This window comes from Camelus bactrianus, chromosome 6, assembly GCF_048773025.1.
Source record: "Camelus bactrianus isolate YW-2024 breed Bactrian camel chromosome 6, ASM4877302v1, whole genome shotgun sequence".
Lineage (NCBI taxonomy): Eukaryota > Metazoa > Chordata > Mammalia > Artiodactyla > Camelidae > Camelus > Camelus bactrianus.
Window position 1 is genome coordinate 76,386,982 of NC_133544.1, and position 19,788 is coordinate 76,406,769.

The following is a 19,788-nucleotide window of genomic DNA, read 5'->3' on the forward strand; positions in this document are numbered from 1 at the left end:
TGCCCCATGGGCTCTAACCATCACAGAGTTGCTTATAATAGTGAACTACTGGAAACAGCTTAAATGGCCCACAAATAGAGGCTTGGATAAATAAATTAGAGAACATATTTACAACCAAACTTATCCAACCATCACACATGAAGGTAAGGATCTACATTAACTAACTTGGAAAGATGGGTGCGACATAAGGTTGAGAAGGAAAAAAAAGCAGATTACCGATATAGTAGAGTAGAGGGTGATCTACTTACATAGGATTATGATTTTCCATTGTGTATATTTTCCATTGTGAAGATATAAACAATTGGTAAGACGCTTGCCAAAATATTAAAGATGTTTATCTCTTCAGGTAGAGTTTCAATGTGTTTTTGGGTTCTTCTTTTTTTCCTGTTTAAATTTAAGAAGTGTCAGTTTTGTAATTATATATAGCTGTATATATTTTTGAAAAATACAAAGAAGAATGTTATAATGGAGTATACATAATGTGCAGTAGGAGCAAACAGAGGTGACCAGCTTCTGGAAAAGGGAAGAGACAGCTCATAAACTGAGTCTTGAAGGAGACATGTTTATTAAGGCTAATGAGGAGGCAGGACCCATGTGGGAGCAACTGCACAAATGAGTGGAGGTGTGAGAGAGCGGGACATAGTCGGTGCGTGCCATTGTCTGAGATTCAGAGGAAGACGATCATTTTCTAAGGATAAGATGGAGGACAGGGTTTGTAAGCTAAGAGAAAGAGCCTGGATAATTCTCAAGTTGGTGGAAAACTGCAGAAGGATTTGAAGCAGAGTGGTGTCAAGGAGATGCCGTTAATGTCCCGCCCTTTTCCCACTGCCATCTCTGGTCTCTCCCTGCCAGTGACTTCTTATGAAAGCACCTGCAACTCTCAGCCCAAAGCCTTGTTCTGGCTACAGGAGTGTGATTGGCCCACATACAGAACAGGTCAGAAGTGCCAGGGAATTAACCTGGGAGCAGCCCTCAGCCAAAGATGAAGACACGAGTTGGTGGTTAAATACTCCAGCTTTCTTGTCCCTTGGGTGAAACAATTCAAACATGTTCCATGGAGTCTCCCAGAAACCTCCAGTGCAATGGAGCCCACATGCCCATGGCAGTGGCTTGCTACCTGCTCCATCCTTTTCAGCTAAGAAGAAACATGTTAATGGAGAATGATAATTTCAGTTTGGACACACTGTGTTAGAATTCTTTTATTTATTTATTTATTTGTTTGTTTGTTTAGGTCTGGTAGTTCATCATAACCTTTACTTAGAGATTTTGTTCTTTAAATTGCTTAGATAATCTCAATGACAACAGACTTTCTCATTTACATGCTTCATTTACCTGGTATTATTGGAGAATAGAGTTCTCACAAGAAAATTTGTTAGAAAATCCATTAAAAACAAGAAAATCTATTAGTTCTGAGTTACCAGAAACTCAGAACTTTTCACCATTGACTTGGTCATTCATTCAACGAAATGTGTATTAAGCATCTGCTTCATGCAATAGATACTCTTTATGGGTGAGTGACATAATAGTGACAAGACAGGAAGAATCCTGTTTGCATGGAACTTATTCTAAAAGGGGGAATAAATCATGGAAAGAAAACGAAGGAGCATGATAATTCCAAAATGCCCAGAGTAGAGGGAAGAATTCTTTTAAATGATTCAGGTGGAGATATCTATTAGGAATTAGAAATGCGAGACTGGGTAGAAAGTTGAATGAGAGATATAGAATTGGAAGTTATAGGTGTGTACGTGACAGAACAGTCATTGGGGGAGTTAAGATTATCTTGGGAACTCTACAGAGTGGAAAGAAGGCAACATGAGAATGCCACCCTGGGGGCGAGGACATCAGCGCTTCTGTTCTGGGAAAAAGATGAGGAACCAAGAGACAGAAGCCACATGAAACTTACTTACAGAGTAAGTGGGAACATTCTTCCGCTGGACGGTTCAGCAGGAGTGAGTACAGGTGGGCTGACCCGCCCCGAGGCACCTCCTCCTCTTGTCTTTTCCTTCCCCATCATCACTTGCTTGATCTGTCTTCACACAGGCTTGGTCCCTCTTGGTTCGCCTTAGCTAGGTAATTCCAAGAGCAAAACAAGGCACTTTAATAGAACCAATTCCAGGCCTCATTTTAAAAAAGATTTTTTAAATCTAAAAATAGGCATAATAAGTACCCCTGTACTTCACATCGTCTCTAAACGGTGTTAAAATAGTAATTAAACAAGGAGGCCAGCATGCTGAGGTGGCTCTAATGCCTTGGTGGCCTGCCGAAGCCAACCCAAACCAGAGTCAGTCAGGGCACTGCAGAAAAACCGATCACAAAGCACCAACTGGGCTTTCCCAGCCAAGGCAACTGCTTAAGCTAGAGCCAATCAAATGATTTCCTTGCTTTGCCTCCAGATATTCTCCGTAAAAACCTCCCCACAGCTCCTGTCAGTGGGGGGCTTCTAACCATTTCTGGTTGGGAGCTGCCCCATTCCAATCAATGTATGCTCGAATAAACTCTTGAAACTTTTAATGTGTCTCAGTTTATGTTTTAACAAGAGGGTGAGGAAGGAATGGTAACATCTGTTTAAAAGCAACTGAGTATTTAACAATTTGTGTTTTTTAAAATCTTGCTTTACAAGTCCCTACGTCAATCAAAACGGTTGAATCCAAATGGCCTCATCAACATGAAGGGACCCTTCCAAACTTCTGAGTGGGACTTCCGTGATTGGCCAGCTCATCTTACTCCCACAGAGAGTCTCGTGGCTCCACAAATGGTCCTCTCGATCTCTAACCCACCAGGATAGTTTACCCCAGGAGCTCCCAAGCCCTGAGCTCTTTCTGTAGGTAATCCCAACTGCAGCCAAGTTTGGTTCCCAGATGGACTCGGTCGCAGTTAATATCGGGAATAAAGGCAGCCTCTGGCCCCTGGGAGGCAGTCAGAGACAAAAAGATCCGGCCCACGGCTCTCACCTTGCTTGAAGTAGAAAATTGCTCTTAATATTTAAGACTTTCCAGTTCCTGGAGGTACATGTTTAGTCCAATATGGTTTAAAACCTACAAAACCAGAGGAAACAGTTTTGAATTAATATAACTAGAGTGAATTTAAAAGATAATTTTACTCAGAACACTCAGAAAAATAAATCATTTAAAAAATTGTAAGGGATCTGGGTTTTCTAAATTTGAAGTTGCTCCTAATGATTTAACTTAGCTGGAGGGAAAGTGAAGTCTTTCTGTCAACTCCAGGTTGTTCAGCCAGGGAAGGTGAAAAAGCACGCGCACAGAAAGAACAAAGTCTGATGTTCATGAGACGCGGTGGTCTTTTCTAAAAGGAAGTTCCAACTGAAATGTAAGAAGCCAGCTAGAGGCAATGATTCCAAGAGTTTTTGAAGAAGGCATCAGAGGAGAGTGAGAGCGATGCAAATTTCAAGCTGTCTCTACAGCATCAGCCCAGCAGAGATCTGGACGGAAGAGACGCTATTTCCTCAAGGCTTCAGTGCCTGTCTATCTGGAAGTTTAAAAAAACAAAAGTAGACAGGAAAAATAGAGACAGCCCAATCTGGTACATGGTCTGAGCTATGGCCAGAGAAAGTTCAGCTAACTCCATCTTCCCAGTTCAAATCCAGAGATGTTTCTCCCTTGTGCCTTTCACCCACCTTCACCTTCTCCTCAGTTAGGTCCTCAGACAAGGTCACCCACCATGCCTTGGTTTGTGCAGCTGGATGTTTTCTAGGGAATTCCCTGTCAGAGCAGACAGTGTGTACAGCAGATATAAATGCACCACTCTGTAGTTTTCCCATTTTCTTTCCTGTGGACTTTCTTTCTCCCTCGTTCTTCCTTTATATGTTTGAAATAAACACACTGTTCTTTTTATTTTTAAGGATTTTATTGCAAAACACTACCGAAAAACAGCTAGGGAGTAACAAAAATAACCAAAGTTAATCTTCAAGAAATCTTCAAATCGTTAGTCTTTGTCCCTGTTCTAAAGTAAAAAGCAAGGGAAGCCAGCCAGCTTTGGGCCATCAGATACCTGCTCAATTTTGCTTTAAGATTTAGTCCCATTAAACCCTACCTGCCAGACAGATGGCTCCCATGCAGTGTTCTGCACCGTTGCAACTGCTGATTAACTCTTGTGACCACCAGTAAGGTGGCCTTACCAGTTGCTTATTGGCTGTTTGGGAATTTATGCTTTGCCAGGGTTGCAAGGCAAGGATCCAGGCATATTCTGATGCAGAGTCAAAGGTTAGAATGTGAAGGCAGCCCAAGGGAGGAGGCAGGAGGCACATCTGTTCAGTCATAGAAGGAGCAAGTCTGTGCAAGTGTGTGTGTGTGTGTGTGTGTGTGTGTAAACTGTAGTTTTCCCATTTTCTTTCCCGTGGACTTTCTTTCAGTCTGAAGTCACCCTTGGGGCCGCCTGCAAGTGTCTATGACTAGCCATCCTGCATTCCAGGAACTCTGACCTGTGCTGCTCTCTCACTGCTATTTCCTTTCGTTTCTTAAAAATGTCATAACCTCACATCCCAGTTTTATTTACATGTTAAGTGATTTGCTGATGCTGTGACTTTTGATCTTCCCTGCTGAGAGGACAACTGTAGATTCACACGTGCTTAATTAAGCCATTAAGAATAGCTAGCACATATTGAGTGCCTCCTGCATACCAGGAATTCTGCTAAGCGTTTAATCCACTGAGGTAGGTTTTGTTGTTATCTTCATTTTATAAAGGTTAAGTGCCAGAGGTAGCTAATAATAGGCCAAAACAAGATGGAGATCTAGGAAGCCTGAGCCTACAGCCATGTCCTTCCCTACATGACCCACCCTCAGCTTCCTCTCCTGAGCATCATTTTGCCTCACCATTCAGGACTTTCCTCCCCTCCACCCCTCAAGACCTTCTGACTCCAGCCCTGGCTCTGTTTGCTGCATTCTCTTTTTTTCCCCTGTAGCACATCCACTACGTGGTTATTTTTCTTGGCTTTGGTTTGTATTGTTCTAGGTCAATATTGCAATCAAATACAGCACACTGCAATATTTTAAAAAGTGCCTCCCCAGCCATGGTTGCTTTGAGCAACCTCCCTATGGAAAGTGGGGTTAGGATGGTGTCTGTCTCCTGTGGATATTATGAAGATGAAAAGATAAAATGTAGGTAACCTTCCACACAGTGCTTGGCACAATACAAACGCTAATTATTTTTGTTATTTGCACACTAAAATAGTCTGGGAGTCTAGTTATATTTATTTTGTGGATGTGAAAAACTTGGCATGAGGAAATAATACGAGTTCCTGGTAGAGCTGGTGGAGCCTGTGCCTTAAGATTCATCTCCTGCCTCAACTCCCTGCAGAGGGCTCCCTGCAGACCTTTATCTGCTTCCCACGCGGCTGGGTATCCTGTTGCCTTTATGTTTATGGTCTGTGGTCACTTTATATTTTCAGTTGATTCGAAGAGCAAGATAATTCGGATTCCATTTCAGATGACCACATTTTCAGGCTCAGATCATTCAGGGGCTGGCAGACTCGGGAGTGGGGTAGCAGAGAGAGGGGAGAGATGGAGGCTCACTTCGGGTGCTTCTGCGATGGGGTGGCAATGTCAAAGAACATCAAAAGAGGGAACCAAGAGCCTAAATCAGGGGGTGATAAGGATCTTCTGTGGGTTGTGTGGTTCACTTAGATGATAGGGGAGGCCAGACACCCGAGATGGGGGAACCCCATTGCATAGAAGGTGAGATGATGACACAACATTGTAAAATGATTATAAATCAATAAAAAATGTTTAAAAAAAAAGGAAAAAATTAAAGCAGATGAAAATCAAAAAAAAAAAAAAAAAGAAGAAGAAGAAGGTGAGATGACCAGAGAAAGCTGGCAGGCAAGAGCAGCTCCATGCCACCAATGCAGAGCTCGAGTCTTCCCGGAATTGGGCGGCTTAGCCAGGATCAGATTTATCCCCATCCATTCCAGGATCGGGAACCAGCTGTGATGGACAAGAATTACAAGGGAGGAGCACGTGGAGCTGGTGGAACAGAGCAAACAAAGTGCATTGTTTCCCTCCCCTCCGGAAATGAATCCTGGGCAAAGCTCTAACTGAATTTAAATAACACTTGTTCCTAGAAGGGGCTTGAATAAGGAGGGTTTTGCCCCAGGCGAGCCTTTGTTTTCACCTTAAAAATAACTGGCAACATTTCCAGGCGAGGAAGAAAAAGCGCTATTACCTCATATGAGATTCTCTAAGGCTTAGAAATTGTTTTTAAAGATGAAGAAAACCAAATTACTTTCTTATTTACATTTATGCTGTCACCCATACACCAAGTAGTAGCTTAAATGTAAGAGGGACTTGCAATAATAGAGTAAAAATCCGATGCAATGCCTGATTAAAAATGCAAATTTGAGTTTGCCAGCAATCTTCTAGCTAAGCAGAGTAAACACAGGGAGGGAGAAAAGGCAGCTTGAGGTTAGTCAGATAATTGAAATGATTGTGCGCTGAAGGAGGTAGGAAACATGGAGCCTGACTTCTGAAGAATAGGGGAGACTGGATAAGCCCTGGGGGAAAAACCAAGTCCAGAATGATGGTTAGCAGGGTTTGGATTTTATATGCATGGACTGAGTCAGTGATGCTTGAAGGAAACTCAATCAGCAAATTCTAACTGAACACCCACTAGGTGCAAGGCACCCTGCTTTGAGTTTCCCAGGTAATAAAGAAGCATAAAGATGAGATAACGTTGCAGTAGAGCAGCTAACTAAACAAAAAGTTAAGTAAGATAGAGAATGTACACAATTGAAGAAAAGAAAATTATAGCAGGTTAAGTGCAAAATAATGATACACAATAGAGGCGCTGGAGGGCTTTGAGCAAGAGGTGAGGTGGTCAGGAAAGTCTTCTGGGGAAGGCGATGATCATACTGAGCAGGACAGAAAGGAAGGGTGGGAAAGATCATGGCTGAGGTGAGAGGCAATCGCTTTTATGGAACCAGAGTATTACAGGGGTGACATTCGTGGTGACCACAGTATCACAGAGCCCCACTGTGTTGCTTGTTAGCTTAACTTCACTTGTCTCCCTCACCCCACCCTTTACCATCTGGGTCTCCCCGCAGAGCAGGGCGCACTGGCTTAGGGGGAGAGGAGTGCTGCCTGCAGTGCACGAAGCTGGAGGGGCTTCCCAAGCTGGTCTGAGACGGCACTGCTGGGACGGAGGGGTGGCACCTACAGGGAGGAGGCATCCAACCCCCCTGAGGGTCACCTAATGAGGGAAGGCTCAGCAAGTACAGAATTACAGGGTCAGGCCTGAGAACAAAGTCCAGCTGGGAGGCTCAGGAACTGGTCTGTAAACTCAAGGTATATACTTCTACGTGGGGTCTGCTGGGGACAGCTCTTTAAAAGAGATTTAAAAATTTTCTGCAAATGACAAATATCTCATTTAATATTTCCCATAATACGACCCTGGTTTTAGCCCACCACCTCTTATACTTTATAGTCTAACCAAAGTGCTCTTAATATTCATTGGAATCACCAGGGGAGACTTAAAAGTCTAAGTCATCAGTACCATCCTGAGGGATTCTTATTTAGCCCGCAACGGCACCCAGAGAGCAATATGCCTTGATACCCTTCCGGCTAGGACTGGGAGCCACACTGGTAGGGCCAAATTGGTATTCACTGTCGTTTTTTTTTTTCATGTTCATTTCACATTTCAGAGCAAATCTAAGCCTATATTACATTTGAAAACATTACAATATTTACAAGACATTTGGTGGAGAAAACTTGCTGGTATAAATACAAATATTGTACTGTTTTCAATACCTGCCAGTAAAAATGGCAGATTAAACAGTTTTGTCTCTTTGAAGATCTCCGTTCACTACTGAACATCCCCTAATGGGGAATTCACTTGTCCTAACGCTGTCTTCTTTAAATATGCTCCAAAGTTTCCCTCCTTCTTTTGCTATTCATTCTGTTTGCAATGAATGTTAGGGATGTTCTCTTTCGATACCTCTGTTGAAATTCTTATTTTTAAAAATACTGATAAAGGTGGTAGATATCCAGTTCATCTTACGAGTCTGGTCCACTTGCTAGGGCTCTTAGATCCTTCAGGGACTGTGATCTGGAATTGGCTTTGGTGCTCCAAAGTCTGATGTGAACACAGTGCTACTGGAGGCCAGGAGAGGGCAGCAGAGAGCTGGGAAGCCCTCTGATAGAGGCCAGAGGAAGCAGGCTGAGTGGACGAACCCACAGCAGGTGGAGGAGGAAATATTTGATCCTTTATGAAGCACAGGGCATGCCAGTTTTCTGGGCTCCTTACATTAACCAAAGCCAGAGTCATTACTCAAACCAGAAATTGGAACCAATAGGGAATGCAATAGGAAGTAGCAATTTTAAAACAGGAAGAGATAAAAATAGGATCTGAGGCATTGCTGGGAGCCTACAAAGGCAGGTCAGTTTGTGGGGTGATGGTGGACCCATGCCTGCTCATGAGAGCCAAGATCCTAGCAAGTCTGAGCCTAGATATAAACTCAAAATCAAGAGAAAAATGCTTTATCTAAAGGCTGAGCAAGTCTTAACCTAGGGATGTGTCTGAACCGGATAGAGCAGAATATTTTAGGTAAGATCCCAGGGAACTGGAGGAGTCCTGACTTTTAGGAAAGGCATAAGAGATCCATGCAAGCTCAGTGCCTACTACTCATGAGAAAAGACTCTTCAGAAGGCCAGGAAGGGACCAAGGGGTGTTCTGTAGATGGAGGCATACAGGAAGTACTAAATGCACAGGACAGGACCAGGGAGGGAGAGCTAAGGCACCACATGTAGAGACGGTATTTCAAAGTAAATTCTGCAAGAGTTTGAAAATTACACAAGATTCTGTTATTGGATGTGCCAGTTTGACTCTACCTTAGGCCGAAACTTCCAGATTGTGGTTCAGCACCTTGCTGCTTAAAGTGTGGTCTGCAGACCAGCAGCCCTGGTATCACTTGGGAGCTCATTAGAATTTCGAATTTTGAGTCCCACCTCAGACCTATTGAATCAGAATTTGCATCTTAACAAGATCCCCAGGTGATTCCTATGCATACTATTATGGATATTAAAGTTTGAGAAATAGGAGTCTCTCAGCCAGTCTAGACAGGGCTGGGTGGCACTGACGCCTGTAGAAGATTAATAAGGGCATCGGTAATAAGTAAGTGCGAGAGAACAGCTGCATTTGAATGAGAGTAGGTGCATCTCTTACCAATATGTAAACTTGGTACTTTCTTTTGGCTTGTTTTTGTTAAACCCTATTAGATTCCTTATAGTTACATGCAAAGTCAACCAACCAAGGTCTTTTTCAGAGGCCCACTAGCAGGGAAAACCACATCCTATTGCAGTCTGACTGGGGGTGGGAAACAAAGTGGAAGGCGCTGCCTGAGGTGAGTGGGGTTTCTTAGAAGGTCCAGGGTCCGCATACCCAGAAACTAGATTTTTGATTTTTATTTCTTAGACTAGCTAAAAGCCATTAGACTCTTCAACCAGGAACCGTTGGTACTGACATTACAAGGGGGTTTATATTAGTTTCTTATTGCTGCTGTAACAAAGTACTATAAATTTAGTGGCTTAAAACAACACAAGTTCTCTTGCAGTCTAGAGACCAGAAGTCCTATGTCACAATTCCTATTTCAGGGATATGAAATGCCCAGGATGCTATAAAATCACCACCGTCTTTAGCCATGCACAAACAGTAGCTTTGTGCATTGGTTGCTCTACTGTCCTCTGCCAGTCTACAGGAGGAAAAGCAAGGCTTACAGAAGGATGCTTCTTCAGACGGAAGCAGCACTAAAATCTCCCTGAGTCAAGATGAATGGGAAACCGTCCAATAAACACATTTTGAATACAAAAATAAAAAAGCAGCAGCAGCTCTATGCCAGTTTCACCAGGCCAGAGTCAAGGTTTAAGCTGGTTCTTTCTGGAGGATCCAGGGGAGAATCCATCCTTGTCTCTTCCAGGTTCCAGAGGCTGCCCCAGGCATCTATTGCCCTCTCTGGCTTGTGGCCCTTTCCTCCATCTTTCAAGCCAGCAGCATGGCATCTTGCTTCTGTCATCACATTGCCTTATTCTTTTGTGTCCATTCTTTCCCTGTTTCCCTCTAGTAATTACATTGATTAAATTTAGGTCCCACGCGGATAATGAAGGATAATCTCCCCATCTCAATATCCTTAGCTTGGTCACATCTGTAAAGCCACTTTTCCTATATAAGGTAACATTCACGGGTTCTAGGGATCAGGGCCTGGATATCCTTGGGGACCACTGTTCAGTCTACCACAGTGTTTAAATTAGAGCGTTAAATAATTAACAGATAACGTAAAATATGCTTTTCCATTGATTAGAGCAATCTACCCTATTTCTTGGCATTGGGAAGTCAAATCAGTGTCACAGGAACAGGACACTGGAAAACAGAGAATGAGGGCACAGGAAGCGGCTCTTTTGTGTGAGCCCTCCTGACCCACAGCAACCCCTCATGACTGCACTGCTCATGTGGACCGGAGCCTCTCTCCTGCGCCCTGGCCTGGCTTACACTGTTACAGTTTGCCTTCACGCTGCCTTGCTCTACACTGCTCCCCTCCTTCAGTCGGCAAACCCTTTCTTTGGATGCACAATATTACAGATGAAGCCCCAGATTTCAGGGCTCATGAACCTCTTAAGGGTCCCCTCCTAGCTGTTCCAGGAAGGAGCAGCTCAGACAGAAAACCGGGTCATACAGGTAAAAGGCTGCTGTCATAACCTCAGAAGATTTTGGAGCTTGAAGACAACTTAGAAATTATCTAGTCTAGCCCCTCATTTACTGATGGGGAGAAAAGTCTCAGACAGCTGCATGTGCAGGGGCCACACTTTGCTTTATTATGTAGTCAATGAAAATTCATAAAGCAGCTGCCATGGACAAGGGTTACAAAGAGAAATAGAATGTGAAAGAAGGAAATAAAGGATGGTGACCATGGATCGAACTGGCAGGAAGCCCCAACATGTGCACCGGAAACCAGGCTTTGGGAATTTCTGACTTCAGACTCTAATGCTCTGAGGGTTATGGGCCAGCTGGAAAACCTGGTGCTATTTACCCCTTCACCGATAAAACAGAAATAGTAGTATGTTTTCCGGTACATATCAGAAGTATAAAATCTGGTTCTTACTTTTTTCAAACTAGAGAGTACATTTGTTTACCTCCCCAGGGGCAAGCTCTCTCACGGTTAGGTAGCAACCCGCTGCCAGCCCGGCCCTCTGGGAAAAGCAGCAGAGTAGCAATAAGCCAGTCCCTCCGCTCCCATGGGCATCCTACCAGGACCCGTACTGGAGCTGATGGATGTGATTGCCACAACAACATGGATCAGGGTGGAGGAAGCTCTTCTTTCCTCACACAGAGCACCAGTGTGCCTGAGTTTGAAGGAGAACTGGACTGTTCCCAAGAGATTTGGAGCTGAACAAATGACGCCATTGATACTCTCCACATGCATCCATACATATCCTTTCACCATATGTCTGCCAGCCCAGTGTTTGTTATTATATGTCAAACATATTCAAATTCTTTTTTGCAGCTCTCAGAATAATATGCTTGGGTACAATATGATCATGGTGGCAAAAAGCTGTGAAATTCTGAGTCATCTTTCTCGTGTTAATTAAAGTCATAATCCAGTGATCGTAGGCTTAAATAAGGAACATACATGTATTTCAAAATACCTCTGATAGAAAGAGACTCCTTAGGATTCATTTTTCTGAGGAACGCAAAGGAGATCAAAGTCTTTTCACAATAACAGGCAAGGACTTCCAGGTAACCTAACAAAGTCTACAATCAAATATGAAAATGTGAGTTGTTCACCCTTGTCTGAGGGTTGAAAATGCAGGCCTTCTATTTCCTTCTGGGGACACTGTTGACTAGCTAGCCTGCTCTCTAGGTCCTCTCTCAAGACTTACAAGACTGGTTAACAGGTCTCATCAGCACAGATGTCAAAAGCGATGACTTGACTTAGGAGGCCGGTAGACTCTGGCTCACCTTCTCAGAGGTGCTGGGACAGGATGGCTCCCGTGACCCTCCTGTGACTGCCCTGGACACGGTCCCTCCAGTCCGGTCATCTGATCACCACCCCACCCACCCATGACTTGTCCCAGCTTATGTCTGCCCACTCCCGAGTGAGCCTCGCTCAGTCTCCCCAGGGCTGGGTAACTCAGACCCAATCTCTCCTCAGTCTATCATCCTGATGTCACAAACCTTATGTCTGGTTCCCTTCAGGTCTTCTGCTTCCATTCTAACTGCCCATTGTATAGGTCAAGCAGATTAAAGTTTGCTAGTTGACTGTGTCTTTGCCTTCTTGTTATTAGAACCCTAATTCTGGAGGCCATGTGCATTTCTCTAACTAAGGGAAGGCTCAAAACTAAGAAAGCACAGGAAAGGAAAGCTCAAGATATTGTCAATCTACATAAAGGCCAAGAAGAAAGAAGTGGAAGGCCAGATATCAAAATATTAGTAGTTATTGCTGAATGTTGTTGGTTTTTTTTTTCTTTCTATGCCATTCTCTACATTTTTCAAGTTTATTTTTATCACAAGAAATAAATCAGAAAGAAAATGTTATGCACGTTCAGTGAGAATAATTGTGCTTCTCTTTGTAACTATGAGGTAGAGTGCGGAAAGGCAAACCATGAGAACCTCTTTGGTCACTGCAGTGGGCCGGGATCAGGTTAGGTAAGTAAAGGAAAGACATGGCTCTTACGCTTTTTTTGAACTAAGCATAAAATTAACTAAATTTGATTTGGTAAATAAGATGCCCCAAGGTCAACCCTGCTTGGGGTTACTTTATATTACTTCACATAGGCATGGCTAAATGGGTCCTCCATCACCCTCCAGACTAATTACATTTGATTAAAGGGCTTCCTTAAAAGCTCTTCTTTCACAGTGAATTAAAAATGACTGTGACCTGCATTGATGGATGCTGTGGGGTCACCCATGAATTGATTAGGTAGTGCTGCATTATGCCTTTGGCATACTAGCTGTATGGGGCCCCTGGAAACCTGGCTCCATAAATCAATGGGTGGGATGGTAATTACAATATTCTGTTGCTATTTCTGTGTTGTAGTCCCTCTGTGGTGATGTAGTCACAATTTTATCTCTTTCCAAGCTGGCATATTCTCTGCTTATCCAGCTTTTATTTACATGTCTTAAAGGTATCTTGCTGGTAGCTGTTTGCTCAACCTGAGGCCATTACCTCCTCTGCGTTTTGTGCCAGAGGGTTTTATTTTATAGCTTTATGTCTACAGAATGGGATGGCAGGAGAGGGTAAGGATGGCAGAAAAGCAAATGGGTTCAACTATTCAAAATGTCAAGAAGAGAATAAATAAATCTCAAGTGCGATCTGTGGCTGACTACTGAGAATTTGTTTTTGAACAATATTGAAAACATAATATGTACTGTAAACAGAATGGTGTTGATTTCTGGGACTAGTAATATCTACCTATCTATCTATCTTTCTGTTACATGAAAATACATTTTGAAAGTAAATAAAAGCTTCAATCTAACAGTCTTTGAAATGGTCATTTTTTGGTATGTAGATCTTAATCCAGATTTAGTCTCTCCCCCTTAGGTGTCTCACTCTAGCTGTGACTCACACGTTGCTCAAGAAGAGAGAGTGAGAGAATGGGAGAGGAGACAGAAACCAAGGGTCGCATCAATAAAGCTCACAGAAACAGAATTTCTACTACTGAATCCCAGAGTAAAATAGGTTAGGAAAGACTATCCACCCAATAAACGTGGTCTTCTAGGATGAGGAGAAAATTTAACTTTACTTTATTAGAAGACTTGAATGTATTGGCTTTTAAACAAGCTGGCTCTGCCACCTCATGCCTGTGTTTCTGATTCCAGCTCCTCTGCAAATTAGCTGTATTAGCAAGTTACTTAACCAGTCTACTTTTCATCAGTAAACTGGGTTGATTATCATAGTACCTATCTCATACCACTGTTACTAGGAGTCAATAATCTCATAAACGTAAAAGGCTTAGAACAGCGCCTGGCTTATAGTAAGTATGCAATAAATGCTAGCTCTTATTATTTTTGTCCCCTTTATCTTTAACCAACATTTTGTCAAAACTTTCTTAAGATAGGTTAGGTGTTGGTATTAGAAATTTTGTCTTAAGATTGAGATTTGTTTTCATTTGTCCTAGGTTTACAGTTGTTATCTAGATGCTGCACTACATTTTTAAGTTTCTTTTAAACATCCAAGATACTCTATCATCTTTTCCAAATATCAAGCTGTCGCTATTGGAATAATACTAAGAGCAAATATTTACTGAGCACATTTTATGTGCAAGGCAGGGTGCTAAGTCCCTTACATGGATTAATGCATTTGTTCTTCATAACCACCCTATAGCATTATTCCCATTTGACAGATAAAGAGCCTGAGGTACATGAAGGTGGAAGTATCTTGCCAGAGACTGTCTAGCCGGGAAACGGCAGAGCCAGTAGCCAAGTCCAGCAGGCTGTTCCAAAGGTACACCTTCACATCCTTGGCGGTAACCACAACTAGCCACCATAGAGCTGACTGCCTTTGGTTTTCCTTTGGCCCATGTAAAAGGTCCAGCCTTATTGGAAGATTGATAACCAAGCAGAATTTTTGAGTCATTGGTTCATCAATGGCTCTAAGAGATTGACTGGTAAAATTTATAAGAAGTGTGATACTTTCCAATAATCAATTAACTAGAGACACAAATGTTTCTCTAATAGTGGTTCTTGCTTATTTGTCTCCATGTGTTTATCTGTGAGCTGTTCTCTTACAGTATTAATGGCATCACAAATGAGAAAGCAATATATCTCACATTTGTAAATGACTTTTGTTGACTCCCAGAGCCTTAAAAGAAAACTTGTTAAAACTGGAACCTTCTTTGTGGTTTTTTTTTTTTCATCCCTTTGTTTCCATACATTCAATCAGCTGCTGAATATTCTGAATTCATCTCCTTGTTTTGTTTGGGAGAGACTTAGCTAAGTTGTAGGACCTGGGTAGAAAAACTGGCTGGAATTGTGCCACTGCAATTGTTTATCAACTGTATAAAGAAGCCCAGGTGTTGAAAATGATAGCCTTCTTCCTGAAGGACAAATCTCTCAAGGTCTCTTCACCTGAGTGTGTTAGCCTGGGGCAGTGTACTCGGTGACCCTCTGGAGTGAAGCCCAGCCCACAAGGAAGATGTGTAGCAGGGTGACTGCTGGGAATTGATACAGCTCGATTTGCCCCAAGGGTTAGCTCTGAGTTCTGCAGGACTTTTTCATTTCCCATCTTTTTAAAAAGGGTGTTCTCTTAGCTGAATTCTTCAACTTTAAATAGTCTGTCTTCTTAGTCAGTGTTTACTATTTACTTTAAGCTGCTTTAATCTTTTTGTTTTATTGTCTTTTTACTGCATCTTATCTAGTCTGAATTTTTAGTTTGCTATTTCATCTCATTTATTTTCTACTATGCTATCTCCTTTTATCTAAAGTGTATGTATTTGCTTTATATGTGTGATTTCAGTTTTATTTACACTTTATTTTATCTTTAATGGCATGAGGTGACCGGCTAGAGGACAGCCCCTAAACTAACCAAGAGCAATTGGATTCCTTGTCCTTCTAAATATCTCACTAAATAACCCTTTAAGTTTTCCACTGTTCTTTTTTCTTCCAATAATGAAATTTCAACATAGAATACATCAAACTAGTTATATAGATTCACCTGTCAACTTCATTTTCTCTTACTTTGACCCCATCTTTTCAGGACAGTAATAGTTATTTTTAGTGTCAGTGGCTTTGAGTTAGAATTGTGCCATCTTTTCACAACATTGGCCCAACCTTTCTCAATGCTTTCTGATCCAAATTTACAGTTTCTATTTTTTACAACAGCTGTATATTGACTAGGTCTTGCACATAAATCATGGGCTATTGAAGAAAACACAGGTTGGGAAGTTCCTTCATAATAACCTCCTGCTCCATGTTTAAGCTTCCTCCAGCATTACAGAAGTCCCTCCTTTCTTTCCCATGGTTTCAACCCCATTAAAAGCCTTTATTACCACTCCTGGACTACTCTGATTACTGGACAACTTGTTCTTCCTAACTTAAGTCTCCTTCCCTGTTTCTTCCTTGTGAACCACTTCTACATGGACACTTCTTTTCTTGAAATACACCTCTCTTCTCAGGTGCCTCCTCTAGTTCCCATAGCCCATACATGAAGTCCAAACTCTTCAACCCAACATTCAAGGCTTTCAGGTTGTCCTCAGCCTCCTTTTCCAAACATATCTCTACTTCTCTCCCTCATATTAGACAAAATAACCAAATTTAATGGTTTGCTAGTCTTCAACTACAGCTTAAACATCCCTACAGTTGTTTCTACGCCCACTCTGTTTTCTTAATGTATTTTCTCCATTTGTGAATGTCAGTGTTACACCCTCTTTAAAACCCCTTTCCTATTTTTTGACTTCTCTAGATGAAAATAATTAACCTTTCTATCATGTTCCCTGGAGAAATACTATTTCATGGAAATAGCATGGGTTTTGGTCCTAGATGGAACTCAGTTCTAATCCCAACTATGCTATATATTAATTATTTGACCTAAGGTAAGTTATTTAACTTTTTGAGCCTTATTTCTACATCTCTAAAAATGAGGCTAACACAACCCATCTCATAGTGTTGTTAAAAAGAATAAATGAGATGAAGAATGAAGTTCTGAGGTCTTTTTGTATTAGAAAGCTTGAGACTCTGATTCAGTATCTGACGGAATGGGAAAAAGGACAGGAAACCTGTTATGTTAGCAGTTATAGAATCATGGGTTATGGAATATAGGGGTGTGAGAGCTGTGCACGTGCACACACACTCACACACACACACTCAAGGAATTTCACCTCCTGAAACTGAAATTCTCATTTGATATAGACAGGTTTTCTAGCTTCTCTGACTTTATCTGGATTTAAGCGGCTTTTTATACATGGAAATATACTTCTTTTTGTCAGAGAATTGCCAAAACAATCCTGGATAGACCATCTTAAAAAACAAGTCAATTTGCATAAACATCTTTTCATTATTGAGGTCTGTCTGTATCTATAGTTAATTTCAAACTGTGCAAATATACTGATACCCAGTATATTAAGTATCTAAAATGAGTTAAAAATATTAAAGTATTCAACTAAAAAAGACTTGGAAGTGATGTTAGTTGAGCAGGAAATTCCAACATGTGCAGGGAAATTGAGGGGACAAGGGTCATCTTGTGGAAGATATAGAGAGGGTAACAGTTAACAACAGGCTTGTGAAGTAAACACATCCATCAGTGCAAGGAAAGCAAGGATAACTTTTACCTAATTATTCCAATTTCACGATGTGATTATATTCGTAAAGGAATTCAGCCAATGGGGCACAAATTGACATGAGCACAGTTTTCCCTGGGGCAGCACCATCTGCCTAAAGCTATGAAGACAGACTGAAGTTTGAAACACAACTAAAAAAAGAGAGAGACAGTAGTATTTCAAGTGGGGAATTAGTCAGGGGTGAAAGATGGTTTTAAGTGAAAAGATACCTCTCTCTCATCTTTCTAAGTTAGTATCATGTTAGGTTGAATAAAAACAGACTGGAATGGACAGCATTATTCTGAAACATAATTATTCTTCATACACACACACACATATACTTATATACTATTTATAAATATATATTTATAATACTATACATAGACATATAAAGTATGCATATACACATATATACACATATATGTGTATATAATCAGAGTAATTATACATATATGAATACTTACATATATATTATGCTACAGTAATTATAGTTTTATAATAGTAAATACATTACTGAGTGCCTAGTGTATGCTAGTGTATTAATGTTATCTTAAATACTTAAAGGGACTCTGCAAGGTAGATATTATTTCAGATTCAGTGATGCAGAAACTGTAGCCCAGGGTGTTTAAGCCAGCTCTAAGTGGCAGAGTCCTGAGGCAGAGTCATTATTCTGTGATCTCTGATTAAAACAAACCAACCAACGAAGCAAAAGAACAAAACCATGCCCTTGCACAATATCAAATCATCCAGAAAAGTTTAAACAGTGTAAACTATATAAATATCCTGTGTACCAGGCAATTTTGTGATTCTTATTACTCGCAATGTTATGTTTAATTGTCATCTGGGCATCAGAATATTACTGGTCTGTAACTTGTCTAACTTTTGTTTGTTGACTGAATCTCCTCTCTCTTTAACTCCTGTTGTCCTTGTGAATCTGCTTCCTGCAAACACTGCAGTCACCAGGCTGCTCTATTCCTGCTGCTGAAGCACCTGGCTCCTACCAGCACTTGGCGGTGGCAACTCCCAGGGGCTCAGGCGTTGTTTCCACTTTGGCTTCTGAAAATTCCGATAGCAATAAGCACAAAAGTGGTCGACATACTAATAAATGATGCAGTCGTTGGCCCGTGTGGTAAGCAGTGCTGACTCTTAACGACCGAGATTAAAGGTCAGAGAGTCTTGCCCTGGGGTGTGCGTGGTGCTGGCTCAGCAGTCTCGGGCTGGCACTGGAAGGAAACGCCCAGAAATCCGGAGCCAGGCGGGTGGTGAAAAGGGCTGCCAAGGGGAGGGTCAGCATCAGGGAAAGAAAACTGAGTGAAGTGAAGAAGCTAGAGAAAAGCGAAGATTCTGGGGAGAGTAACTAACTGTGCAGCACGGCCTGTGCGGATAAAATCGCTACGTCTGCAAACTGTCATGGATGTACCACAGCTTCTTTGTGACCTCAAAGTGGCAGGGCAGTGACATCACCTCCGAATGAGCTGCATACTTTCCTGGCTTGATTTTCCTCATCCTAGTCAAATTATTCTCTGAGTAGAGATGCACCCTTTGTATATATACCGATGACATGAATAGATGCTATGCACTCTAAAATTGAATCATTCATCCCTCCTAGGGTTGGTATCATTCATTTTAAGTTTGTCTTTGATAGAACAGACATGCTTCATCTTCATTATACTGAGATGCAGTTCTCCCAACCTTTCTCAAAAACACGTATCCATTTATGTTTTCAATTTACTTTGGGCTATTTTTCAAAAAGTCAGGTCAAGACCTAATTTCTAAAGCAATCTTAACAGTGCTTTATTGTTCACCAGTGACTTATATGATTAAAGAATCCACCAGGAATTTCTTGTGGTGGTTGTTCTTTCTATAGCATCTCCTTTGCCAATATCTCATCCTCTGTGGTTTGCAGTTCAGCATCTTGAATAAAAATTCGTGCAAGAAATGGGTGTTATGCTTTAGAAAATGGCAGCTCCATTTCAACAGCTACATAATTTCTTAGAATTGGTGCGTTCTTGTTGAGAACTTCAACCATATAAATATAAAAGGGCATTCAAGTACTTAAATACAACATTTACCTGAGATTAATAGGGCACCATGGTTCTCTTTCAGCCATGACAACGGCATCCAAGTATCACTCCTAAAAAAAAAAAAAAAAAAAAAAATCCACATCAGTCATCAAAAAATAAATGGACTGAAAGGCTGATACTCAAGTTATTGGATTAATGAACAAGCCACTTTGGTGAGGATGTGATGGAAGTTACGAAGCTGTAAGGAAAGACGACTGCGAGTGTGACACAGGCATAGACCTGTCCACATCTAGAATCCCAGTGAGGAGCAATTCAGTTCCAGAAATACGAAGTAAAAATCTTTTCAAATCCCGAATTTGCTTGTTGCCCACATACCTTGCAGCAGGTTTAGGAAGGAAAATAGGCACATAAGGGGGCAGTAAATGGACAGAGGAAATGAACGCATTAAGTTAAACGGCATTCATTTAGCAATGAATGCTAATGGCACTAGGACGAGGTTGGGGGTCAGGAAT

At 41.6% G+C, this 19,788-nt stretch overlaps 1 protein-coding gene and 1 long non-coding RNA gene across 2 annotated transcripts; one reads left to right on the forward strand and one right to left on the reverse strand.

Moving 5' to 3' along the window:
- Positions 1-1,952: 1,952 nt before the first annotated feature.
- On the reverse strand, positions 1,953-19,571 carry LOC141577817 (uncharacterized). The gene is made up of 3 exons (XR_012507284.1): positions 19,325-19,571; positions 2,952-3,035; positions 1,953-2,066 (listed from the first exon to the last, which is right to left on the reverse strand). It is a non-coding gene; the product is annotated as an uncharacterized LOC141577817 (long non-coding RNA).
- Positions 9,604-9,756, forward strand: LOC123619698 (small ribosomal subunit protein eS27-like). Its single transcript, XM_045524235.2, has one exon. It carries the CDS (start codon positions 9,604-9,606, stop codon positions 9,754-9,756), a length of 153 nt encoding a protein of 50 aa, XP_045380191.2.
- Positions 19,572-19,788: the final 217 nt, after the last annotated feature.

What these genes read in the sequence shown, in the direction of transcription:
- LOC123619698 (XM_045524235.2), top strand. Translation starts at nt 9,604, where the DNA reads ATGAAATGCCCAGGATGCTATAAAATCACCACCGTCTTTAGCCATGCA.